Source organism: Urocitellus parryii, chromosome 3 (assembly GCF_045843805.1).
Source record: "Urocitellus parryii isolate mUroPar1 chromosome 3, mUroPar1.hap1, whole genome shotgun sequence".
Lineage (NCBI taxonomy): Eukaryota > Metazoa > Chordata > Mammalia > Rodentia > Sciuridae > Urocitellus > Urocitellus parryii.
In genome coordinates, this window is record NC_135533.1 from 195,187,710 (window position 1) to 195,208,932 (window position 21,223).

Here is a 21,223-nt window from a genome sequence, read left to right on the forward strand (position 1 = left end):
AATGTATGTGATGCTGGCTGAGAGTGACCAAGGTCCCCTCAGTTCCTGAGTCCCAGATCCTGCAGGTTTAAACCCTAAAGCTGTGGTCAAAATTTAAAGCTAGAATACTGAAAAGATAAAGTAACCCAAAAATCTGCTTTGTGGCTACTGCCACCTATTGAATGTAAGCTTAACTTACCATGTTATTGTTATCACTGTAACTCACTCTAGGGAGCAATGCATTGCATGAGGTCTGGGAGATGAATAGGTTAGCTTAGCCCTAAGTAGGTCAGGGCTTCAAATCCCTTTCTCCACATTGTGCTGTATTGACAGGTCCTGGGTTTGCGTCTCATCTGGTTTGGGTCTGATCTGGTGAAGTCTGACTCTGCACATCCTCGAAGCGTGCACACTGATTGGGAAATTCTCTCTTGGAATATGGCTTGTTCTTTCCTATCTGATTTTGTACATGTTCTTTCCACGGCTGGCCCACTCTTCCTCTTTTCTTCCACTTGGCAAACTGGTCTCTTTCAGAATCAAGTTCAAATATCCCTTCTGGAAGAATGTCCTGAACTCTCCCAAAGTTGTTCTCCACTTTTCTCTCTAGGATTTCAAATCAACTTTTTTTAAAAAATATTTTATTAGTTGTTGATGGACCTTTATTTATTTATTTAGATGTGGTGCCGAGAATCAAACCCAGAGCCTCAAACATGCTAGGCAAATGCTCTGCCACTGAGCCACAACCCCAGCCCTCAGATCAAAGTTTACTTAGTTCTGTTACAACACTGGCCACACACATCTTAGTTATTCAATAGACCATTTCACCCTCTAGATTAATGCTATTTAGGTACAACTGTCATGATTTCATTTTATTACCATGTGTTCCACTACCTAGGACATTGAAGATGCTCACAAAACGCTTATTACATGAGTGAATTAATACCATGATTGTGCCCAAGAGCCCTTGGTTTCATTGAATTTACACCAAACTCCCAAAGTCAGTTTTTTTTAATGAGGTAAAATCCACACAACATAAAGTTCACCATTTTGACTACTTCAAATGTACAAATCAATATTTTATAATTATGTATTTTATTTTATTCAATTGAATAGTTTTTATTGAATAGGTTTTGAATATATTTGGTTCAATTTTCTGAATAATATCTTGATATATTATTCAAAATATATATTATTTTTATATATTCAAAATATTGTGCAACCATCACCACTACGTAATTCCAAAACATTTTCATCACTACAAAAGGAAACCACATACTTGAAGCAATTGATCGTCTTTCTCCCCAACCCTTGCTCTTGGCAACCACTAAACTACTTTCTGTCTCTATGGATATGCTTATTTTAGATGTTTCCTATAAATTGAATCATACATTATGTAGCCTTTTGCACTTGGCTTCTCTCACTTAGCATAATGTTTTCAAGGTTTATCTATGTTGCAGCATGTATCAGTTCTTCGTTTTTTGTATGTTTAAATAATATTCCATTTTAAGAATATTAGTACATTTTATTTATACATGTATCAGTGTACATTTGAGTTGTTTCTTCTTTCTGGCTAAAATTAATAATACTTCTATGAACATGTGTACAAGTGAACATATGTTTTCTTCTTTTAGACACAGCCTAGAAATGAAACAGATGTGTTGCTATGTTTAACTTTTGGAAGAACCACCAAGCTGTTTTCTACAGTGGCCACACCATTTCACATTCCCACCAACAAGGTTTGACAGTTTAAGTATCTCCATGCCTTTAGAAACAATTGTTATTTTCTTCTTTTAATGTTTTTTTTTCTCGTTGTCAATGAACATTTTTTTTATGGTGCGATTTTAGTAGATGTGTAGTGTTATCTCATTTTGTTTTTGATTTGCATTTCTTTTTTCTTTTTAATGTTTTTTAGTTGTAAATAGACACAATACCTTTATTTTATTTGTTTTTTATGTGGTGCCAGAGATCAAACCCAGTGCCTCACCACTGAGCCACAACCCCAGCCCCTGATTTGCATTTCCTTAATAACTAATGATGTGAGCATCTTTTCCTGTGCTTCTTGGCCATTTGTATGCTTTCTTAGGAGAAATATCTTTGAGGTTGTTTGCAATTTTGTTGTTCAGTTGTAAGAGTTTTATTTTTCCCCCTATATTCTGGCTAATAGGCCTTTATCAGATCCTATGATTTACAAATATTTTCTCCCACTCTGTGAGTTGTCTTTTCACTTTCTTGATAGTGTCTTTCTGGGTCTGGGAGGTACTAAGGATATAATTCAGGAACACTTTATCACTGAGTTATATCCCTAGAAGTTTTGGGGTTTTATTTTGAGACAGGGTCTTGCTACATTGCCCAGGCTGGTCTTGAATTTGCAATCCTCCTGCCTCAGCTCCCAAGTCTCTAAGATTACATGTGTGCGTCACATCTAGCTTGACAGTGTCTTTTGATGAACAAAATTTATTCATTTTGATGAAGTCTAATTTATCTATTTGTTCTTCCATTCCTTGTGCTTTTGAGAATCCCATTGCCAAAATCAAGGTCATAAAGATTTACACTCATGTTTCCCTCAAAGAATTTTATAGTTTCATTTCTTACATGTGGGGTTACGATCCATTTTTTTACCCATTTTGACTTAATTTTTTTATATTTATAAAAATGTGTTAATATACAAATTTGCGGGCCGGGGATATAACTCAGTTGGTAAAGCGCTTGCCTCGTATGCACAAGGCCCTGGATTCAATCCTCAACACCACATATACACACACAAAAAAAAACACACACACACACACACACAACACACACACACACAAAATATGAGAGTTAGGAGCCCATCTTCCTTTTTTTTGCATGTGGCTACCCACTTGTCCTAGCACTAATTGTTGAAAAGATTATTCTGTTCCCCATTGGATAATCTTGTCATTCTTGTTGAAAATCAGTTGACCAGTTTTGTGGGACTGAGCCCTTAACCTCATGAATATGCATTAACTCTACATAGTTAATGTCAGAATTTAATGAAATTAGAAGACACCCAGTTGGTGTCCCCAGAGAACAGGAGAATTGCCCACACAGTTGGTATCAGAAGTGTTCTGAATGAAGAAACAAGATTTTCTGTTAAGGAAAAGCAAGTTTCTTGAAGATAAAATAATAGGATCAGGAATCACAATGGCTTTTGATTTTTTAACAGCAACATAGGAAGCTAAATCACAATGAAGCAATGCATCCAAAATAACCAAGAAAAACTTTTTCCAAATTATTATTATGAATTCAGCCAAACTCTCCATCAGCTATGTGAATAAAGACATGCAAAGTCTAGAAAAAAATGTATTCCTGTCTATCATTTCACAGAAAGCTATAGCAGCATCTAGTCCATCAGAACAAGAAAGAGTCTTGGATTATAAGAAGCATATTATTTATTACAGGAGAGAAATTATGAGAATCTAGTGAATTTTAAATAGTAATGAATGGAGATCCCAGGATTCACTAATGAGCATCAAAAGTAGAGCTAAAGCAGGTGAGATTGAGACAGTCAGAAGGATCTTCAATCAATTTCTTTTTAAAAGATTAAATTATTAAAACACCCAGTGCCTCAAAATGTAGTTAGACCAATAATTCTCTAAGTAAGATTCAATGACCCTAAGGGTCCCTGAGACCCTATTAGGGAATTTTCAAGGTCAAAATTACATACTTAATACTAGATATTGTTTTCCTTTTAAAATCTTATTCTCTAACAAGAAAATGGTGGAATTTTCAAGAGGCTAAATGGCAAGTGATACAACAGATTGAACACTGAAGCAGATATGAGAAGTTAGCTGTCTTCTAATAAGCTCAACATAAATACATCTGAAAATGTATATAAAATTTTTTCTTACTAAATTTGTTTTATTTCAGAAAATACAGTCATGCTTTATTGTAAACTGTTTTTTATGTTAGCATGTGTATTAGCTCTTCGTTGCTGTGGTCAAAATACCTGAAAAAAAAAAAAAAACTTAGAGGAAGAAAAGTTCATTTTAGGCTCACAGTTTCAGAAGTCTCCGTCCATGTTCTACTACCAACTCCATTGCCCTGGGCCCAAGGTGAAGTTGAACATTATGGTGGAACTACATGTTGGAGGAAAGCTGCTCAGCTCATGGCAGTCAAGAAACTGTGAGAGAAAAAGGGACCATAGACAGATACAATCAAAATGCACACTCCCAGGGACCTACTAACTACAGCCATGCCCCACCTGCCTATGTTACCACCTGGTAGTCCATTGAATTGTCAATGAATCAATCCAGCAAGTGGATTAATCCATTGATTGGGTCAGAGTTTTCATCACTGCCTAAAATTTCCACCTCTGAACTTTGCTGCATGAGGGATCATGCTTCAACACAGGAGCTCTTTGGGATCATTCCAGATCCAAACCATAATAGCATGAAATAGGTTCAGTATTTCTAATGTACTAATAGATAATTTTTTAATTCATCAGTTTAAAATACTTATTGGATAAATGTAGTAGATATAACTCACATAATCAAGAGTACTGTGGAATGCTCCAGAATATTAAGAATGTAAAGTAATCTTGAGACCCAAAAGTTTCAGAACTGCTGACTTAGACAACTAGTGAGAATTGGGTTGAACCAGTGTTGAGCAGACTGAAACAAATAGACAACATAGTTAAGAATTCCAAAGGAAATATAAAGTTGAGCAGAAAAAGAAAAAAGAAACAGAATATTGTACAGTTCTGCTGAGAAAAGCCATCTTAATGTTAATTGATATTGTCTAATCAAAAATATGACACAAACCAGGCACAGTTGCACACCCCTGTAATCCCAGCGGCTAGGGAGGATGAGGTGCCAGGCTGAGGTAGGAGGATCATAACTTCAAAGCCAGCCTCAGCAACTTAGTGAGCCCCTGAGTAACTTAGCAAGAACTTGTTTCAAAATAAAAAATAAAAAGGGATGGGGATGTGGCTCAGTGGTTAAATGCCCCTGGGTTCAATCCCCAGTGTCCTGCCCCACCAAAAATATACAAGAGATTGGAGACAGGACCAGGAATTAAAGAGAGCAAAATTCTTATCTTCTGGGGCTGGGATTGTAGCTCAGTGGTAGAGTGCTTGCCTAGCATGTGTGAGGCACTGGGTTCCGTTCTCAGCACCACATAAAAATAAAACAAAGATACTGTGTCCACCTACAACTAAAAAGTAAATATTTTTTTAAAAAGCTAAAAATAGAAAAAAATTAATACAAATGAAATTTGGGGCATTCTTTCTTGACCTCCACTTGGAAAACTTCTGCATTAACCAAAAGCTTCCTTGGATAAGATCCTGGGGCCCTGGACACATCACAGAGCCTGAGCAGCCATCTGTACATTGTGAACTTGTAAAGGGATGGATGAATGAATGAAGAGGAACCAATAAAGAGGGTTTCCCCAAGCACAGGCCTTTCAAACTATTTTTAGCCCCATCACAGAGGCATGATCTAATTTGTTTAGGATTGATACGAACGTACATGGCCAAGTTATTTCTGTATTTTGCACATCTATTGTTCCCCCCTGTGGAAAAGAGGAATATCTGGGAAATGGTGTAGATTCGTTTATAAGAGGTAGCTCCTTGATTTTTTGATTCAGAGACCATCCTCATGGTAAATCTCGGATGTTAGATTTTGATTTGAGAAATGGAAGATGATAATCCATGTTTATCATCTGGGAGAGGGAACATAGGAGGACCACCACGGTGGGATTGTTGTGGTTCGGGGAAGAGTTGAAGGAAAAAAAATAAAATAAAACACTGTTCATCTGAGAATCACTCATCTTGTTTATGGAAAAATGTGAAGATAGAGTCAAGAAGGTGATTTGTGGTCCCAGCTCTGCTACTTGCCCCCGTAACCATGTACTTTATCTCAATTTCCTGTTAGATGAAAGGCTGTACTTGATAGTCACTAAGATTATAATTTAAGTCTAAAAGTTATTGTAATGTTCTACCAACAATATCTGAATAGCAAAGGCAGGTTAGACTGACCTAGACAAGGAAACCCTTTTATCCTTAAAATAGAAAGAAATAAAAAAAAACATTTTAGAGAGAAAAACCAATATTTAACTTGAGATTTGAAATTTGCAAATTAAATAATATGGAATTCTGTTGGTTGAATAAATTGGTATACTGGATCCATTTCATCATATGCAAACACCATGGTGTTTTTATTTAAGCTCCTTTCCAGCAGCTTCCCTGCTCCATAAATTCCACTTGAGATGTTGTTTTCTCTCCCTGGTCTCTATGTAGGTAGCAGTGCTTAAGTAATAAGCAATGATGCTCGTCTCTCACTTTTTCTTAGATTCATTTCTATAGTTTCTACTGCAATTATGTTGCTTTACGGAGGATGGCTAAAAATGTACCTGCAGCTAGAACTTGTAAAGGCAAGATAAATGCTTGATTAGCTGCAATTAAGGGTTCCTGAAAATAAATACCAGGTGACAGTTCGCTCTATTCATCAGAGAGCATTAACAGAGGTGAGAGGGGGCATACATTTTTCTTAAAAAAAAAAAAAAACAAGCGAATGAAGAAAAGTCATCAATAATGCTACCATTTAGAGATAACTACCTTTAGTAGATTGCCTCATTAATAGTGTCTTGCAATCCTTTCTGTTGGCAGATATAACAAATGAAGTAAGTGCCCAGAGACACATTTCAAAAGCTTAGCACACAAGTTTTCACATACATAAAATTTGCATTGCCATTAACTGAAGCTATGGAGGAGACCCATCCCCTGAACTATGGCAGAGACCCAGCTCCTGCTGGAGATGATGCCAGGACAGAGAGGAAGAGGAAGAAATTCCCTGGCTTCTTTCTTCTTTTATTCTCAGGTCACCCAGTAGTGTCTCCTATTGGCAAAACTCAGCCAGAAGCCAGCTAACCTGAGAGCCTGGGAAAACCAAGAAAAGCAACCTGTAGTGGGCAAGCTCCAGACAACCAGAGGAGGAAGGAGAGACACAGACAGATAGTTACAGGACCAGCACAGTCTGCCCCTTTGCTACTCAGCATTCATTCTTATCCTTCAACCCATACCTAACTCTCATAAAACAACCTGATGCTTCTGCCTTTATTTGTACAACAAATAAAAACGTTCTCATCCTCTTCCCGTCAAAGAAAAGCACAAAATCCCATCTTTCATATTATCCACATCAAGTCTGGGATCTCTAAAAGATATGTTACCCATTAGGTCTGGTTTTATCTCCTGTACCCGGTTGTCACTGAATTAAAGTTGAGCACCACCAAAATTCTTTATGCAAAGCCACAGGGAAAGGGGGATAAGGCTAGGAATCACAGATTAAAATATGTTGAACAGCCTCATTCCTCAACCTTGAATCTGATCACAAAGCTATAGATAATTCTTACCACATCTTTCTTCTACCGTCTATTCTGTTACACTTGCCTCCAAGAAGAGCCTTGGCAGATTGCGATTTTTTTTTTTTTTTTTTTTTTTTTACCCAGTGAGGTGTCCCAAATCCATTCTTAATGCATTTCATTCCTTCATCATTTCTGATACTGGGGCAGTTGCTGTTTTCCTCGTCTCACACTGTGCACTCTTTCTTATTGAGCACAGAAGTATTAAAAGATACCCAGTGACTCCCTAATTCCAGATATGGTCTTCTCTGTCCTCTCTGAGGAGGAACGCCTTCACTTTCATGGAACCATTGTTGGTTGTCCTGATGGAAGCTTTTTACTCTTGTTAATTAAGACTTCTAGGCCAGAGGACCCAAGGTTACAAAAATAAGAACTCTTGCAAGTGGGTTTATTACTTGCAAGAAAGAGCTCTTCCTACTTCTACCCCTTGGTTCTCAGCCGGTAGGTTCTTGCCACAAGAGAAAATACAACATATATTAATTGTTGGTTCAAACCACATCCTGTAAGACAATATCCCAACTTGGTAAGATGTTGTCTCCCAACTGGTGCCATAACTGAGTCTTCATCCCACCATTTTATCACACCAACTGCTTCTTTATAATGGGAAACATAGTAAGATGAGTTGAATTCCTTGTTGCACTTATTTACAGTACAATGAGTTCTTTATTTGGAAGCTTTGTTGTGGGGGATACCTTGATGGCAACAAGGAACACCACAAGTCCATGGACAATGCTGGCTGAAGCAAGATGGGCAGAGGAAACTAATCCATAATCAGAAAGAAAGTCCAGTGAATAGGAATAATAAAGACAGTAGAATGAGTCAGACATAACTCTCCTATATTCATATATAAATACCTGACCAGTGAAATTTCACATTACGTACAACTACAAGAATGGGATCCTAATTAGAATAAGTTACACTCTGTGTGTGTATAATATATCAAAATACACTCTACTGTCATGTATATTAAAAAAGAACAAACAAAACTTTAAAAGGAAAAAAATCAAGTGAGAACAAGCTGATGCCCACTTAATGACAGAATAACTTTAACACAATTGACCTACCATAATTGGCTGGCTGGTTCCCCAAGGGAATGATGACCTAAGAGTGGCTCAGCACTGGCCTTTGCTGTTGGGCTATTGTGCACTCAACAGCTGCAGTAGTCAGTCCTGGTGTGGGAAAGTCTGTGTGGCTAAACTCAAGCCTGTCCACATTCATGGTAAACATTACATACGTGAAGCCATTGAGAAAGTAACAGGGTAGATGAGAAAAAGGAGACTGGTGCCTACCCACAGGATAGTCACATTTTTGCCTGATTATTATGAGGCTCCACTAACTTGGACTCCTTCTGATGAAGATTGACATTGAACATACATGTCCTTGTTATGGGTTGGATATGAGTTATTTCCCAGAAGTTCATGTTAGATCATGCAGGAATGATCAGAGGTGAAATCTTTAGATTATGAGAGCTGTAACCTCATCAGTGGATTAATCCACTTGATGAGTTAATTATTTGAAGACTACTGCACTGGGCTGTAACTGTGCACAGGAAGTGGAGGAAGTTCATGGTGGGGGCGGGCATGCCTTTGTCCCTGGCCTCTTGCTCTCTGAAAGGAAATGAAAAAGAACACAAAAAAGAAAAAGAAACAGAGATAGAAAAACTCAATGGATCAGCAACACTTTATTAAGTAGTAGAGGGGCAACATTTTCAAGAGGAAAATGGGGACTGGCTGCAAAGAGGGTCTGAGTTGTATAAGGTTAGCAGGGCCGCATCATGACAGGAGTTTGTCTGTTACTTTTTGACAGCATTACTTTTGGTGGGCAGGGGAATTTTAGCCGGTAGAGAAGTTGCAAAAGGTCAGAGTGCTTAGTTTCCTTTTTCCCTGAGGGGTTTTAAGTTTCCACCTCCTTTACTCTCTACTTTCTGACTGCCATGAGCTGAGCATCTTTCCTCTGTTTGTGCCCTTCTGCCATGATGTTCTGCCACCTTGGGCCCAGAGCAATGGAATTGGTCGACCATGGATGGAGACCTCTGAAACTGTGAGCTCAAAATAAACTTTTCTTCCCCTAAGTAGTTCTTGGATATTATGGTCACAGTAATGCAAAGCTGACTCACATGGTCCTGATACTCTGCAACCCTCTTAGGTTCAATATACACATTTGTTTGTTTGTTTTTGGTACTGGGGATTGAACCCAGGGGCTTTATCATGGAGCTGCATCCCTAGTCCTTTTCATTTTTTTCATTTTGAGTCAGGATCTTATTAAGTGGCTTGGGGCCTAGCTAGACTGCTGAGACTGGCTCAGGCTCCCAGCCTCCTCCTCAGAGTTGCTGGGACTACAGGTATCTGCCACAGTGCCCAGCTCAAGGTTACTTTTAAAGCACTCTTAGGGGAAATTGGTAAAGGAGTGAGGGAAACAGGGTAGAGAAGAGAAAGGAGCTATGCAAGAATGTGGTTTCAGGTCAAATCTAGCTTCATCCAGATGCCACTGGGAGCTCTAAAGTGTTCCTTGTGGTGCAGAACCTGTCCCTCTTGAGTCAAGGGCCTTTGTGTCCCCATTATAATCAGCCATTGGCCATGGGCTGCCAGGGTAGGGAAAGCAGCATAATTCTCAGGTACCTGTAAGCAAAACAGTATGTTGTTCAGGGATAATCCCCTGGAGTAAGTCACAAGTCTGAGGCATTGCCTGGAGCACAGGAATCAGCTCAGAGACATACACAGACAGAAGCTTCAGAAAGGATCTCATTTCTGGTCATCTTTACTCTTTGTGTAAATCCAGATTCTGTCTAATATCATTTTCCTTCTGCCTGAAGAGCACCCTTTTCTATTCCTTGTAGTGTGCATTGTATGATGAATTTTCTTCAGACTTTGTTAAGTCTGAAATGTCATTATTTTTGCCATCCTTTTTGAAAGGTACTTTTCCTGTGTATAAAATTCTAGATTCACAGTATTTTTTTTTTCTTTCAGTTCTTGAAAGATGTTGTTCCACTAATGCTGTGGACTGAATGTTTATGTTCCCACATCCAAATTTATATGTTGAATTCCTAACACTCAATGTGATGGTATTTGAAAGTGGGACTTTGGGGGGAGGGGGTGATTAGACCATGAGGGCAGAGCCCTCGTACATGGGATTAGTGATTTTAAAATTACAAGAGAGGTAATCCCAGTGATTTGGGAAACTGAGGTAGGAGGATTACAAATTCAAAGCCAGCCTCAGCAATTTAGTGAGGCCCTAAGCAACTCAGTGAGACCCTGTCTCAAAATAAAAAGGTCTGGGGATGTGGCTTGGTGGTAAAGCCCCTGGGTTTACTCCTTCATACCGAAAGAGAGAGAGAGAGAGAGAGAGTGAGGGGGAGGGAGAAGGGACAGGGAGGGGAGAGGGAGGGGGAAGGGAGGAGAGGAGAGGAGAGAGGGAGAGAGAGTATGCTGAGCGCTTGCTGCTTCTCTCTTTGCTAAGTATGGGTACAAGGAGAATATGGCCATTTGCAAACCTGAAAGCAGGTTCTTATCAGACACCACATCTTCCTTGGTTTTGAACTTCCCAACCTCCAGAACTATGAGAACTGAATTGTCATTAAAGATTATAGGGAAGCCTACCCCACAGGGGTTAATAGCTTGAATTCTTAAGTAAGAGAGTAGAGCTTTATATCCCTGCTCTGTCTTTTCCTAGCTATAGGATCTTGGGCAGTGTATTTAACCTCAGTTCAATTTCTTCATCTGTAAAACTGAGATAATAAACACCTACCTCAGATGGTTGCCCTGAGAGTTTAAAGAAGATGATATATGTAAAGCCTTCAGCATAGAGTAAACATGCAACAAATTTTAGTTAGATTTTTTTTTCTATTTGAGGGAAATCATGAGATTTCTGTATGGTCAACGTTTGCTATTCAATTAGCACTTGAGAGAAAGAAAAGGATATTCTTAGTAAGTGCAAAGTTTGGTCAGGCATGCTGGCAAATCACCTGTCATCCCAGCAACTCCAGAGGCTGAGGCAGGAGGATGGCAAGTTAAAGGTCAGCCTTGGCAGTTCAGTGAGATCTTTTCTCCAAATAAAATTTTAAAAGGGCTGATGGTATAACTCAGTGGTAGAGTGACCATGGGTTAAATCCCCAATACCTCAAAATAAATAAATAGGTGCAAGTTTCAGTGTTGCAGCAGGTGCTACATGCTATACTTTGGATCTTAAATGTCCCCAAAGACCCATGTGTTAAAGGCTTGATTGCCAGCTGTGGCATTACTAGGAGATGGTAGAACCTTTAAGAGGTGGGGCTTTATAGAAGAAGTTAGGTCATTGGGGGTGTGCCCTTGAAGGGGACATTGGGACCCCCGTACTTCCTCCCTCCCTCCTTGTGCTTCCCAGCCATAATGAGATAAGCAGCTTCCTCTGCTGCTGACACCTCTTCCTTCCCAGACCTGAAGGAAATGAGAGCAAGCAACCCTCAACAGAAACCTTCAAAGTCCGTGAAGGTTTCATGAAACTGTGAGCCAAATAAATCTTTCCTCGTTTTAAGCTGGTTTTCTTGGGTATCTTATCACAGTGACAGGAAGCTGACTTGAACACTTTTGATCCCAAACTCCACGTCCCTGTGACCCACTGGCACGTCTTCTGTAGCCTCTGTGCATCTTTCTGTTTCTCTGCCTGAAAGTGCCCTGAGGAGCGACCAGTAGTGTTTGGGAGGGATTCAAGACCCTCAGAAATAGTTCTCAACCAGGGAGGCCGGAAATAAAGGGGACAGAACCCAGCTTTGCTATCTCTTAAGAAATCAACTCTAAGGTGCATTCTGCAGGTTGCTCAGAAAATCCCCTGGGAGGACTGAGTTTCAGTCACACCCAGGAGGAACCCCCCTCTGTGCATCCCGGATGGGCTTTTCCCTCTTCCTGTCTTACTCCTGTTGCTCTTCCTCTTGAGCTTCCTGACATTCCCTCCTAAATAAACCACCATGACCTCATCCCAGAATCCGCTTTCTGGAGAAACACAAACGAACACATATATAAGGGTATTAGATTACTCGAGTAATTATATTGTTCACATCCTCTAAGCCATGGTTCTCAAATCTCATTTCATATTATAATCAGCTGGAGAAGAATACATCACATTTCCTAGAAATTGTGAAATTAAAAAAAAAACCCTCCAGATTTAATAGAGAAAAACTATTCAAAAGGATTAGTGTAAGGGATGTGGAGAGGGACAACTGAAATAGTGAGAATAGGGCTATTACAATAGGAAGAACCCTCTGACCATAAGATCTGCTAAAAAGTGAACTTAGGCTCCCTTTGGAATGCAACAAGATAAGTGGAGATTTAAGGCCACAGAGCAGGGTGAGGCTCAGTGACCAAGAGAAAACAACAGGGATAAGGGAGATTCTAAACTGACCCAGAAGGACTTTTATTAAGGCTTCCAGTGTGATAAGATTTTGAAGGTGGGGCTGAGGAACTGGATCAGATATCCAGGATGATCAGATACCAAGGGTGTGGCGAAACTGACTTGGTAGGATTCTTGCTAAAAAGAAACAAAGCAACAGAGAATGAGCAGGTCAAAGACAGAGTCCAAGGTGAGCCTGAATACAGTTAGGTCAAGGAGAGAGTTTTTCACACCCAGATACCCCTCTAATCTCCAGAAGTAAGACAGCTGATTTTTCTAGACAATACCCGAGAACTGGCATCCCAAATCTAGATTGCCCAATATCATCTACTGCCATGAACGTCACTTCTTGGGGTGGTCCATGCTATGAGGACAGAATTGTAGAACCTTGGCCCTAGCAACACCTCTCCACAGGAAGATGGGAAGATAGGGAACATGGACGATCTCTGTCTTGCTTACCCTGGCCTGGGCTCAATTAGGTCTATTCCTCAATCAATGCTTGCAACATGGCAGCAACCAAAAGGGAACCCCATCTGGCAGGATAGATTCTCCTTTAACTTTATTAATCACCAGATTTGCCAAAGGATTGTTATTTGGTCTTTGGGGGCCATTTGCTTTCCAAAGTTGACACCAACTTTTCAAAAATCCCTGTTTTTTGCACAGGGGTTAGTGCACTTGAGATTCAGAACATGTCTTCTTTCATAAATTGGAAGAAAATTGAGCTTTAAAGGGCAGACGGGAAAGAGAAAACAGCACTGGCAATCTGCTGCAAACTGTTTTCATCAGCTTTTTCGCCACTGTGACTTAAGGACCTGACCAGAAAAACTGTAGAGAAGGAAAAGTTTATTTGAGGGCTCATAGTTTCAGAGGTCTCAGTCCGTAATAGGCTGGTTCCATTCCTTGGGGATCAAGATGAGGCAGGACTTCATGGTAGAAGAGCATAGCAGAGGGAAGCAGCTCACATAACATCAGGAAACAGAGAGAGAGAGAGAGAGAGAGAGAGAGAGAGAGAGAGAGAGAGAGAGAGAGGGAGGGAGGTCTCCACTTGCCAGATACATTATGTACCCCAAAGCCATGCCCCCAATGCCCACCTTTTCCAGCCACACTCTACTGCTTCAGTTAGGGATTAATTACTCAGTTAATCCCTATCAGGGAATTAATTCAAGGATTGTGTTAAGACTCTCACAACCTACTCATTTCTCCTCTGAACCTTCTTGTACCATCTCACCCATGAGCTTTTGGAGGACACCTCACATCCAAACCATAGCACAGACCAATATCTCAGGCCTATATATTTGGGGATGGGGGGATTTGTCTCTTAAAATTTAGTCCTGATGGGCACAGTGGCACATGCTTGTAATCCCAGTGGCTCAGGAGGCTGAGGCAGGAGGATCGTGAGTTCAAAGCCTGCCTCAGCAAAAGCTAGACACCAAGCAACTCAGTGAGACCCTGTCTCTAAATAAAATACAAAATAGGGCTGGGAGTGTGGCTCAGTGGTCAAGTGCTCCTGAATTCAATCCCTGGTACCCCCTCTCCTAAGAAAATTTAGTCCCTTGAAACTACTCTGAAATATCTCATTAAAAACAAAACAACTCAACTTGAATCCCTGAAATATGTCATTAAAAACAAAACAACTCAACCCCAACCAGGGCTCCCCTACTCCCAGCAGCGGCTTCAGACCCTACTAAGGTTGGAAAAGTAAGGACATAGAGCAGTTTTTCCTTGTCTGGTTTCTTTGCACCCTCTGGAGCTGGCAGATGAATGAACCTAGCATTTATCTTCTAGGTTTTTCTTGGGTTCTTTTGGAAGCGCCATCTCTCTGTAATTCCTCTGAAGAACATGATGCTTTCTGCTCCCTGGCCCAATTGCACCCCTCTCAGCTCTAGGTCATGATGTTGCATCAAAACAGTCTGATAATTGAGGATCCTTCACCCTCCCAGGAGGTTCTCTTGAGTGGCACTTAATACAGATCCAGCCTGAATCTTTCCCCCATGTGCTTCATATCCATCTGGTCTACAGAAGAGCTTCACCAAACCCTTATTTGTCCCCCCCTTAAAAAAAAAAACCAAAAACTGTAGGAGTACAGTCTGTTCCCAGTACTTTCACCAAAGCAATTATTGTGGTTAGGCATTTCCCACCCTCTAGATTTGCAATCCACCCAACTGTTCATATATTGAGCGCTCAGAATGGTCTCACTAAAGACCTACCTCATTATGTTTGGATGAGTGGACAAATCCCTTTGAGGGAGAAGAGATGGGGGCTCATGGCACAAATTATTTCCAGAGAAATCATTTTATCTTTCAACCCACGCTTTGATGTTGTTAATGTTCCTGAGTCTGCTAGATGAGCTGGAATCAGTCCTTAGGAATATTCCTTTTTTGATCTGTCCATGGGATCTTCTTATACTTATTTATTTCTTACACTTATTTGGGATTGTGTATTAATCCTATTTCCACCTCAGGTCAAACAGACAGGAAAGGCTCCCTTTCATGCAACTCCTTTAACCACAAATTTATGTATGCACCTCTGTGGATCTCTTAGTAACTTCTTTAATTTGTCCTAGTTATTTACTTTAACAGTATGTCAATAGAATAGTCTTTCCCTATTTGTTTGTTTTGCAGTGCTGGGGTTTGAACCCAGGGCCTCAAACATATTAGACAAACGTTCTAGCACTGAGCTATTTTCCCAGTCCTCTTTTTATGTGGATTTTTTTTTTTTTTTTTTTTTGTGGGGAGTGGGGGTTACTGAGAATTGAATCCAGGAGCACTTTACTACAGAGTTATATCCCCAGACCTTTTTATTTTTTTATTTTGAGACAGGGTCTTACTAAGTTGCTCAGGCTCTTGCTAAATTGCTGAGGCTAACCTGGAACTTATGATCCTCCCATCTCAACTTCCCAATGTGCTGGGATTACAGGTGTATGCCACCACACCCAGATTCCTGTGTTTTTAAGTCAACTCTAAGTACACCTGTAAGATGAATTTCTAGAAAAGGAACTGCTTAGTCACTCTACAAAGAGTTTACATTAATTTACCCTCCTACTTAGTATATAAAATGATTTTTCCGTATCATCTGAGCATAGAACTTTATTAAATTTTCAGATCTTTTCCAATCAGTAGTTGAAAATTATATTCATTTAAGCACATTTTCTTTGTTATGAACGAAGTTAAGCATAATTTTGTATAATTCAAGCTTTTTATCTTCTTTTCCAGTAAGATGCCTGTTCATGATTTTGCTTAATTTTCCGATTATGTTTTCTGGTATTTTTCATATGAGCTTGCAAGCACTTTTTGTATTATGAAGGAAAATGGCCCTTTGTCGTGTCTGTTGCAAACATATTTTCCCCTAGTGGGAAGGGGCAACCAGGAAGAGGGGGTTCAAGAGGAGCCAGTGCAGTACAACTCAGTGAGTTCAGCATGTAGCTGCCTTTAGAACCACAACTCACATCTCCTCCTGCCTTCCAGATGTGACTGAGTCCTTACCTTCTCATTCATAGCAACTCACCAATGAAGATCTAATTGAAGTGCAGGAAAAAGGGTGCATTGGACAGTCACCATGGAAACTGCCCCTCCCACCACATTTACCATTCAAAGGCTTCTGCAGGCATTCATGTACAACAAATTAGCGAAGAAAGATTTCCAGACTCATTTGAAGGTGTTTAAAGACAAAGAATGCCTGTGGTTTCTAGCGGGAGATGACTAGGAAAAGAATTGTCTTCAGTTCCAGTTTCCGTGGCAGAATAATCTGTTGAGACATTACAGTGTATTTTGTTTTTGCTGTAATTTTCCTTCCTTCCCCCATCTTCTGCTAATGATTGCCAGTTCATAGTGCTTGCTAGTCGCAGAAGTGGTTTATATTGCTGGGCATAAAGTGGAATCTCCTCAAAGATCATCGCCCCTCTCGTTTTTTAGTGAAAGTTCAAGTTTACTGAAAATAAATAAATAAATAAGCTACAAGTCTGGGTGGGATGGGGAAGCAAGAAACCAATTTCTTTAGAGGTCAGACAGATCAGTGAAAGCTGGAAAGTTTCCGTAAAGGAGTCAAGACCTGTGACTACCACTGAAAGAATTCATGTTAAAAACTGATCAGTAGTAGCTGGTGCTCTTAGGAATTCAGGGCCTGAGATACTGGGATTTCTAGCAGTAATAAATAACCTCACTTCCAATGGAAGAAAAGGCTAGTGGCCTGTAAACTTCCAAGAGACCATATTTCAGAGACACTGGTATCTCTGCCTTAACCACTGTGTCCTAAGGATTGTCAGTGCCTTCTGATATATGATCCTGGAATCAATGAGTGACTGTATAGAAGGTTAGGGTGACTAGGGGAACATTGACAATTTTCCATCATTTTCATTAGCTAGAAATTCAAGTTATATTTAATTGTAATCATCTAATATGACATTTAATTTTATTCATCAAAGTTTGTGAAGTAAAATTCATACCCACTGCACTTTTTTTGAAACAGGTATTTTACAAAGCCTCAATCAGTTGAACAAAAATCCCACCACAAAAAAAAAGGTACATTTGTGACACATTTTTTATATTGTTCTTATTTTGTCCGCTTAATAAACATGATTGTCCCTCAGTATCTGTGGGGGATTGGTTCCAGGACTCCCTCAGATAACAAAATCTTTGGATGTTCAAGTCCTTTATATAAAATGGCATAGTAGGGGGCTTGGGTAGTGGCTCAGTGGTAGAGCTTAGGATGTGTGAGGCACTGGATTCTATTCTTAGCACAGCATACATAAATAAATAAAATAAAGATCCATTGAAAACTAAAAACCATTTATAAACAAATAAATAAGATAAAATGGCATAGTATCTGCTTATAATCTATCCCAACGTTTCATATACTTTAAATCATCTCTGTTGCTCATACCTAATAAACTGTGATATGTAAATAGTAGTTATACTGAAGTTGTGTTAAGAAATACTGACCCAAAAGAGTCTGTATATATTTAGTACAGGTGCAATTTTTTAAAAATATTTTTTATCTGAGATTGGCTGATTCCACTGATGTGTAACCCATTGATACAGATGGCTATACTTAAAAATGCAAGAATTTCACTTATTTTGTGATAAATAAGTGTCATAAATCTGACTTGTCACATTAAAGCCTATGCATTCCAAAATCAGGGGTGGCCTGAATGGTTCTGTACTGCCCTCCAGTGGGAAAACTAGACAGAAGCATTTCTAGAATGGAAAATGGACTGGTTTGTTTCTAATGTTGGCAAGAAAAAATAGAGATAAAAGAACTGAAGGCTATTTTCCTCCCAGTGTGTTCAGAAATAAGTGTACTGTTGAATGATGAGTCATTCGGCACCATGACTTCTTATTACTTGGAAAGGAAATTTTATGAAATACTATTTAAAACAAGTTTTTCTGACAAGTCAAAAAAAGACATCCAATTTTTGACATAAACATCTTCAGCATTCTGAGTCTCTACATGTCCTTATACAATCTTGCTTTTCTTCTACATAATTATTTAATGATGATCTTGTAGTCTGTGTCATAATGCCACATTTATTACCAGAAGATCATTAAAGATCTATAAGGAAATTAAGCAGATTATCAGTCTTTCAAAGAATCTGATTGATATCCATGATAAGCTTACATTAAAAGGTTTACTTGGTTCTTATTTACTGTCTAAATAAGTATTTAAATGCTGTTTTCTATAAAATTTAAATTTAGAGCTGGGGTTGTAGCTCAGCCCTAGAGCACTGGCCTAGCACGTGTGAGATACTAGGTCTGATTTTCACAACCACATATAAAAAAATAAATTAAAGGTCCATTGACAACTAAAAAAATATTTTTTTAAAATAAAAATCTAGGGCTGGAGATATAGCTCAATTGGTAGGGTGCCCACACAAGGCCCTGAGTTCAATCCCCAGCACCACCTCCACATACACAAAAAAAAAAAAAAAAAAAAAAAAAAAATATATATATATATATATATATATATATATATATATATATATATTTATAATAAATACATATTTAAAACAAATATATATTAAAATATAGTGTATATTAAAATCCAATTTTAAAATATCCAAGTTAACATATTACCAGCAGACAGTTGTGATTACAAATTAAGGCGCTACATGATTTCATGTTTTTAAACAAATTTTCAAAATATATTAATTCTTTTTAAAAAATAAAAGCAAACAAAATCATGAAAACATTCATGTTTCCTCTTTGGTGAACCAAAAGATAAGCCTATAGTATGGTACATAAATATAGCAGACTTTTCCACTTTGTTCAACAAATCAATAGGTACTAAAATATCAAAATTGTCTTTAAAAAAATGCTTTTCCACTTCATGAATCTTCTTCCAGGCTCTAAAAGCAAGAGAGGTAAAACATAACAGAAATTTAGCTGATGCAGTGGCACATGCATGTAATCCCAGTGGCTAAGGAGGCTGGGGCAGGAAGATCGCAAGTTTGAGGCCAGCCTCAGCAATTTAGTTAGGCCCTGAGCAACTTAGTGAGAACCTGACTCAAAATAAAAAATTAAAAAAAGAGCTGGGAATATGGCTCAGTGGTTAAACACCCCTGGGTTCAACTGCCCTTGAACACCCACTACAAGAAGGAGATGCCTGCTGAAGATCTGGAAAGTCAATGTCTCTCAAATTAACTAACAGATCCTAACACGCTATCAGGGTGCACTGGGGCCTCCTACCCGAGTACACCTGGAATGTAAACCTGGAAGATCCTTTAAAACCCCCCTATCCCTCCTAATTGGGGCTGTCACAGCCTTTGGGACAGGAGTTTGTTTCCTGTGGTTCTCCTTTTATAGTAAAGCAATAAATCTTTTTCCTTTTTCTCAAAACCGTATCCTCATTATTAAATTGGCATCGATTGGCATTGGGGACAGGGACCGAGCTTTTGGTTACACCAGGAGGAAGAAGGGGGCCATAGCTGGTATCCTGGCATCCCAAGAAGTGAGGGTGTTTTGCCTTTTTGTATGTCCTAGGTTTCCTTTGTTCTCCTGCTCTCTTCCCCTTATCTCTCTCCTTCCTGTATAAGTGAGTAGGCCCAGAAGATGCTCAGAGGGATGGCCAAAAGGTGAGAAGCAGATGGGCTGGAGGGGCCAAGTTGGAGTGCTCTGAACAGGAATGGGGCATAACTAACAACTTCCAATAGGGAGGGACAATCCCTGAGGCAGGTTACCTTAGCAACAGGTTGGAGCAGGGGCAGGTTATCTCAATAGGGTGGAAGAAGGACTCTGAAGGAATATTCAGATCCTCCATTCTCTGGGTCTGACCTTGCCCGCCTGCCTAATTCTGGCTCCAATCGAGTCTATTCTAGTAAATTACAACACTTTGGTTATGTTTCAAAATAATACCTAAAATATAGCAAATATTTCCTGCGTACCAGATACAGCACACACTATCTCATTTAACTTCCTAAGACCCATGTGAGACAGGTACCATTTTTATTCTCACTTCACAGGTAAAGAAACTGAAGAGTTCATTAATTTGCCTAAGAAAGATGGACTCTGGTGCAAGATTTAACAATAACATGGTTTATTTGAAAGGAGGAGCCTTCAAGAATTCCTAATTATTTTTTAAATTTTCTGTTTAATATTCACGTGGGTTGTCCCCCCCCCCATGTCAAAACTTTACATTTTGCTCAGAAATCCCTAAGTTTCTGAGCTACCATGCGTTCCTGTTTAGTGAGAAAAGCACTGTTATTTCTGTCTTACAGAAATCAACTTAGTGAGTTGGGGGTGTCAGAGAAATGATGTGACTTACCAAAGGGCAAACGCTGACCTAGGACTTCAACCCTTTGCATGTTTTTGTGTTTGTATGTGTGTATGGTGCTGGGGATTGAACCCAGGGCCTTATGCATGCAAGATAACCAATTGAGTTATATACCCAACCTTCAACCCTTTTCATGTGAACAACTTCAGGCATGGGAGGTTGACTGGAGAATATTCTAAAGATCATGGCTCATTACCACCATAGGACACTGTCAGGGAGCCAGAAATTTTATTTTACAACAGATATGCAAATGAGAACAGGAATCAGCATCAAATATGTCACGCTTTTCATGTTGCCTAGGAGTTCTGGCGAAGGCCTCAAAAGCTGAGAACTAGTGTTATCCATTCTTTCGGTGCTGTCCCTCAGCTCACTGGGGCCTCTGGGAGAGGAACTAGGAAAATGGCGCAAAGCAAGGCCAGGTTTAGGCACACCCACATGAAGCCAGTTTAGAACTGCTCCCTCTGCTCTAACGAGTGGCTCTACCTCCATCTGCATATTCCCGCACTACCGTTTTGTTCTCAGGTGCATCTACAGCACCAAAGGGCCACAGGCCACACCAACGCCCGGTACCGGAGAAGCCTACCACTAGCAAACCTTCGGCCCCACCAACCGCCCTTGCCTAAAGGGGAAGGGGTGGGACATCCGCCCGGTCCGAGCCTCTTCCGGAAGTTACGTAGGAGTGTCAACATGCAAGATGGCGGCTCATCACCGGCAGAACACGGCCGGGCGGAGGAAAGTGCAGGTATGG

At 39.7% G+C, this 21,223-nt stretch overlaps 1 protein-coding gene across 6 annotated transcripts in view; it reads left to right on the forward strand.

The window, feature by feature from the left end:
- The first annotated feature begins 21,140 nt into the window (after window positions 1-21,140).
- The window catches only part of Wdr48 (WD repeat domain 48), a 43,824-nt gene continuing 43,741 nt past the window's right edge, over window positions 21,141-21,223 (forward strand). For all 6 annotated transcript variants that reach the window (XM_026401601.2, XM_026401600.2, XM_026401599.2 and 3 more), the window contains exon 1: window positions 21,141-21,217. In XM_026401601.2, coding sequence (XP_026257386.2) covers window positions 21,170-21,217 — 48 coding nt within the window. In that variant the 5' untranslated portion in view covers window positions 21,141-21,169. The remainder of the gene's footprint in view (window positions 21,218-21,223) is intronic.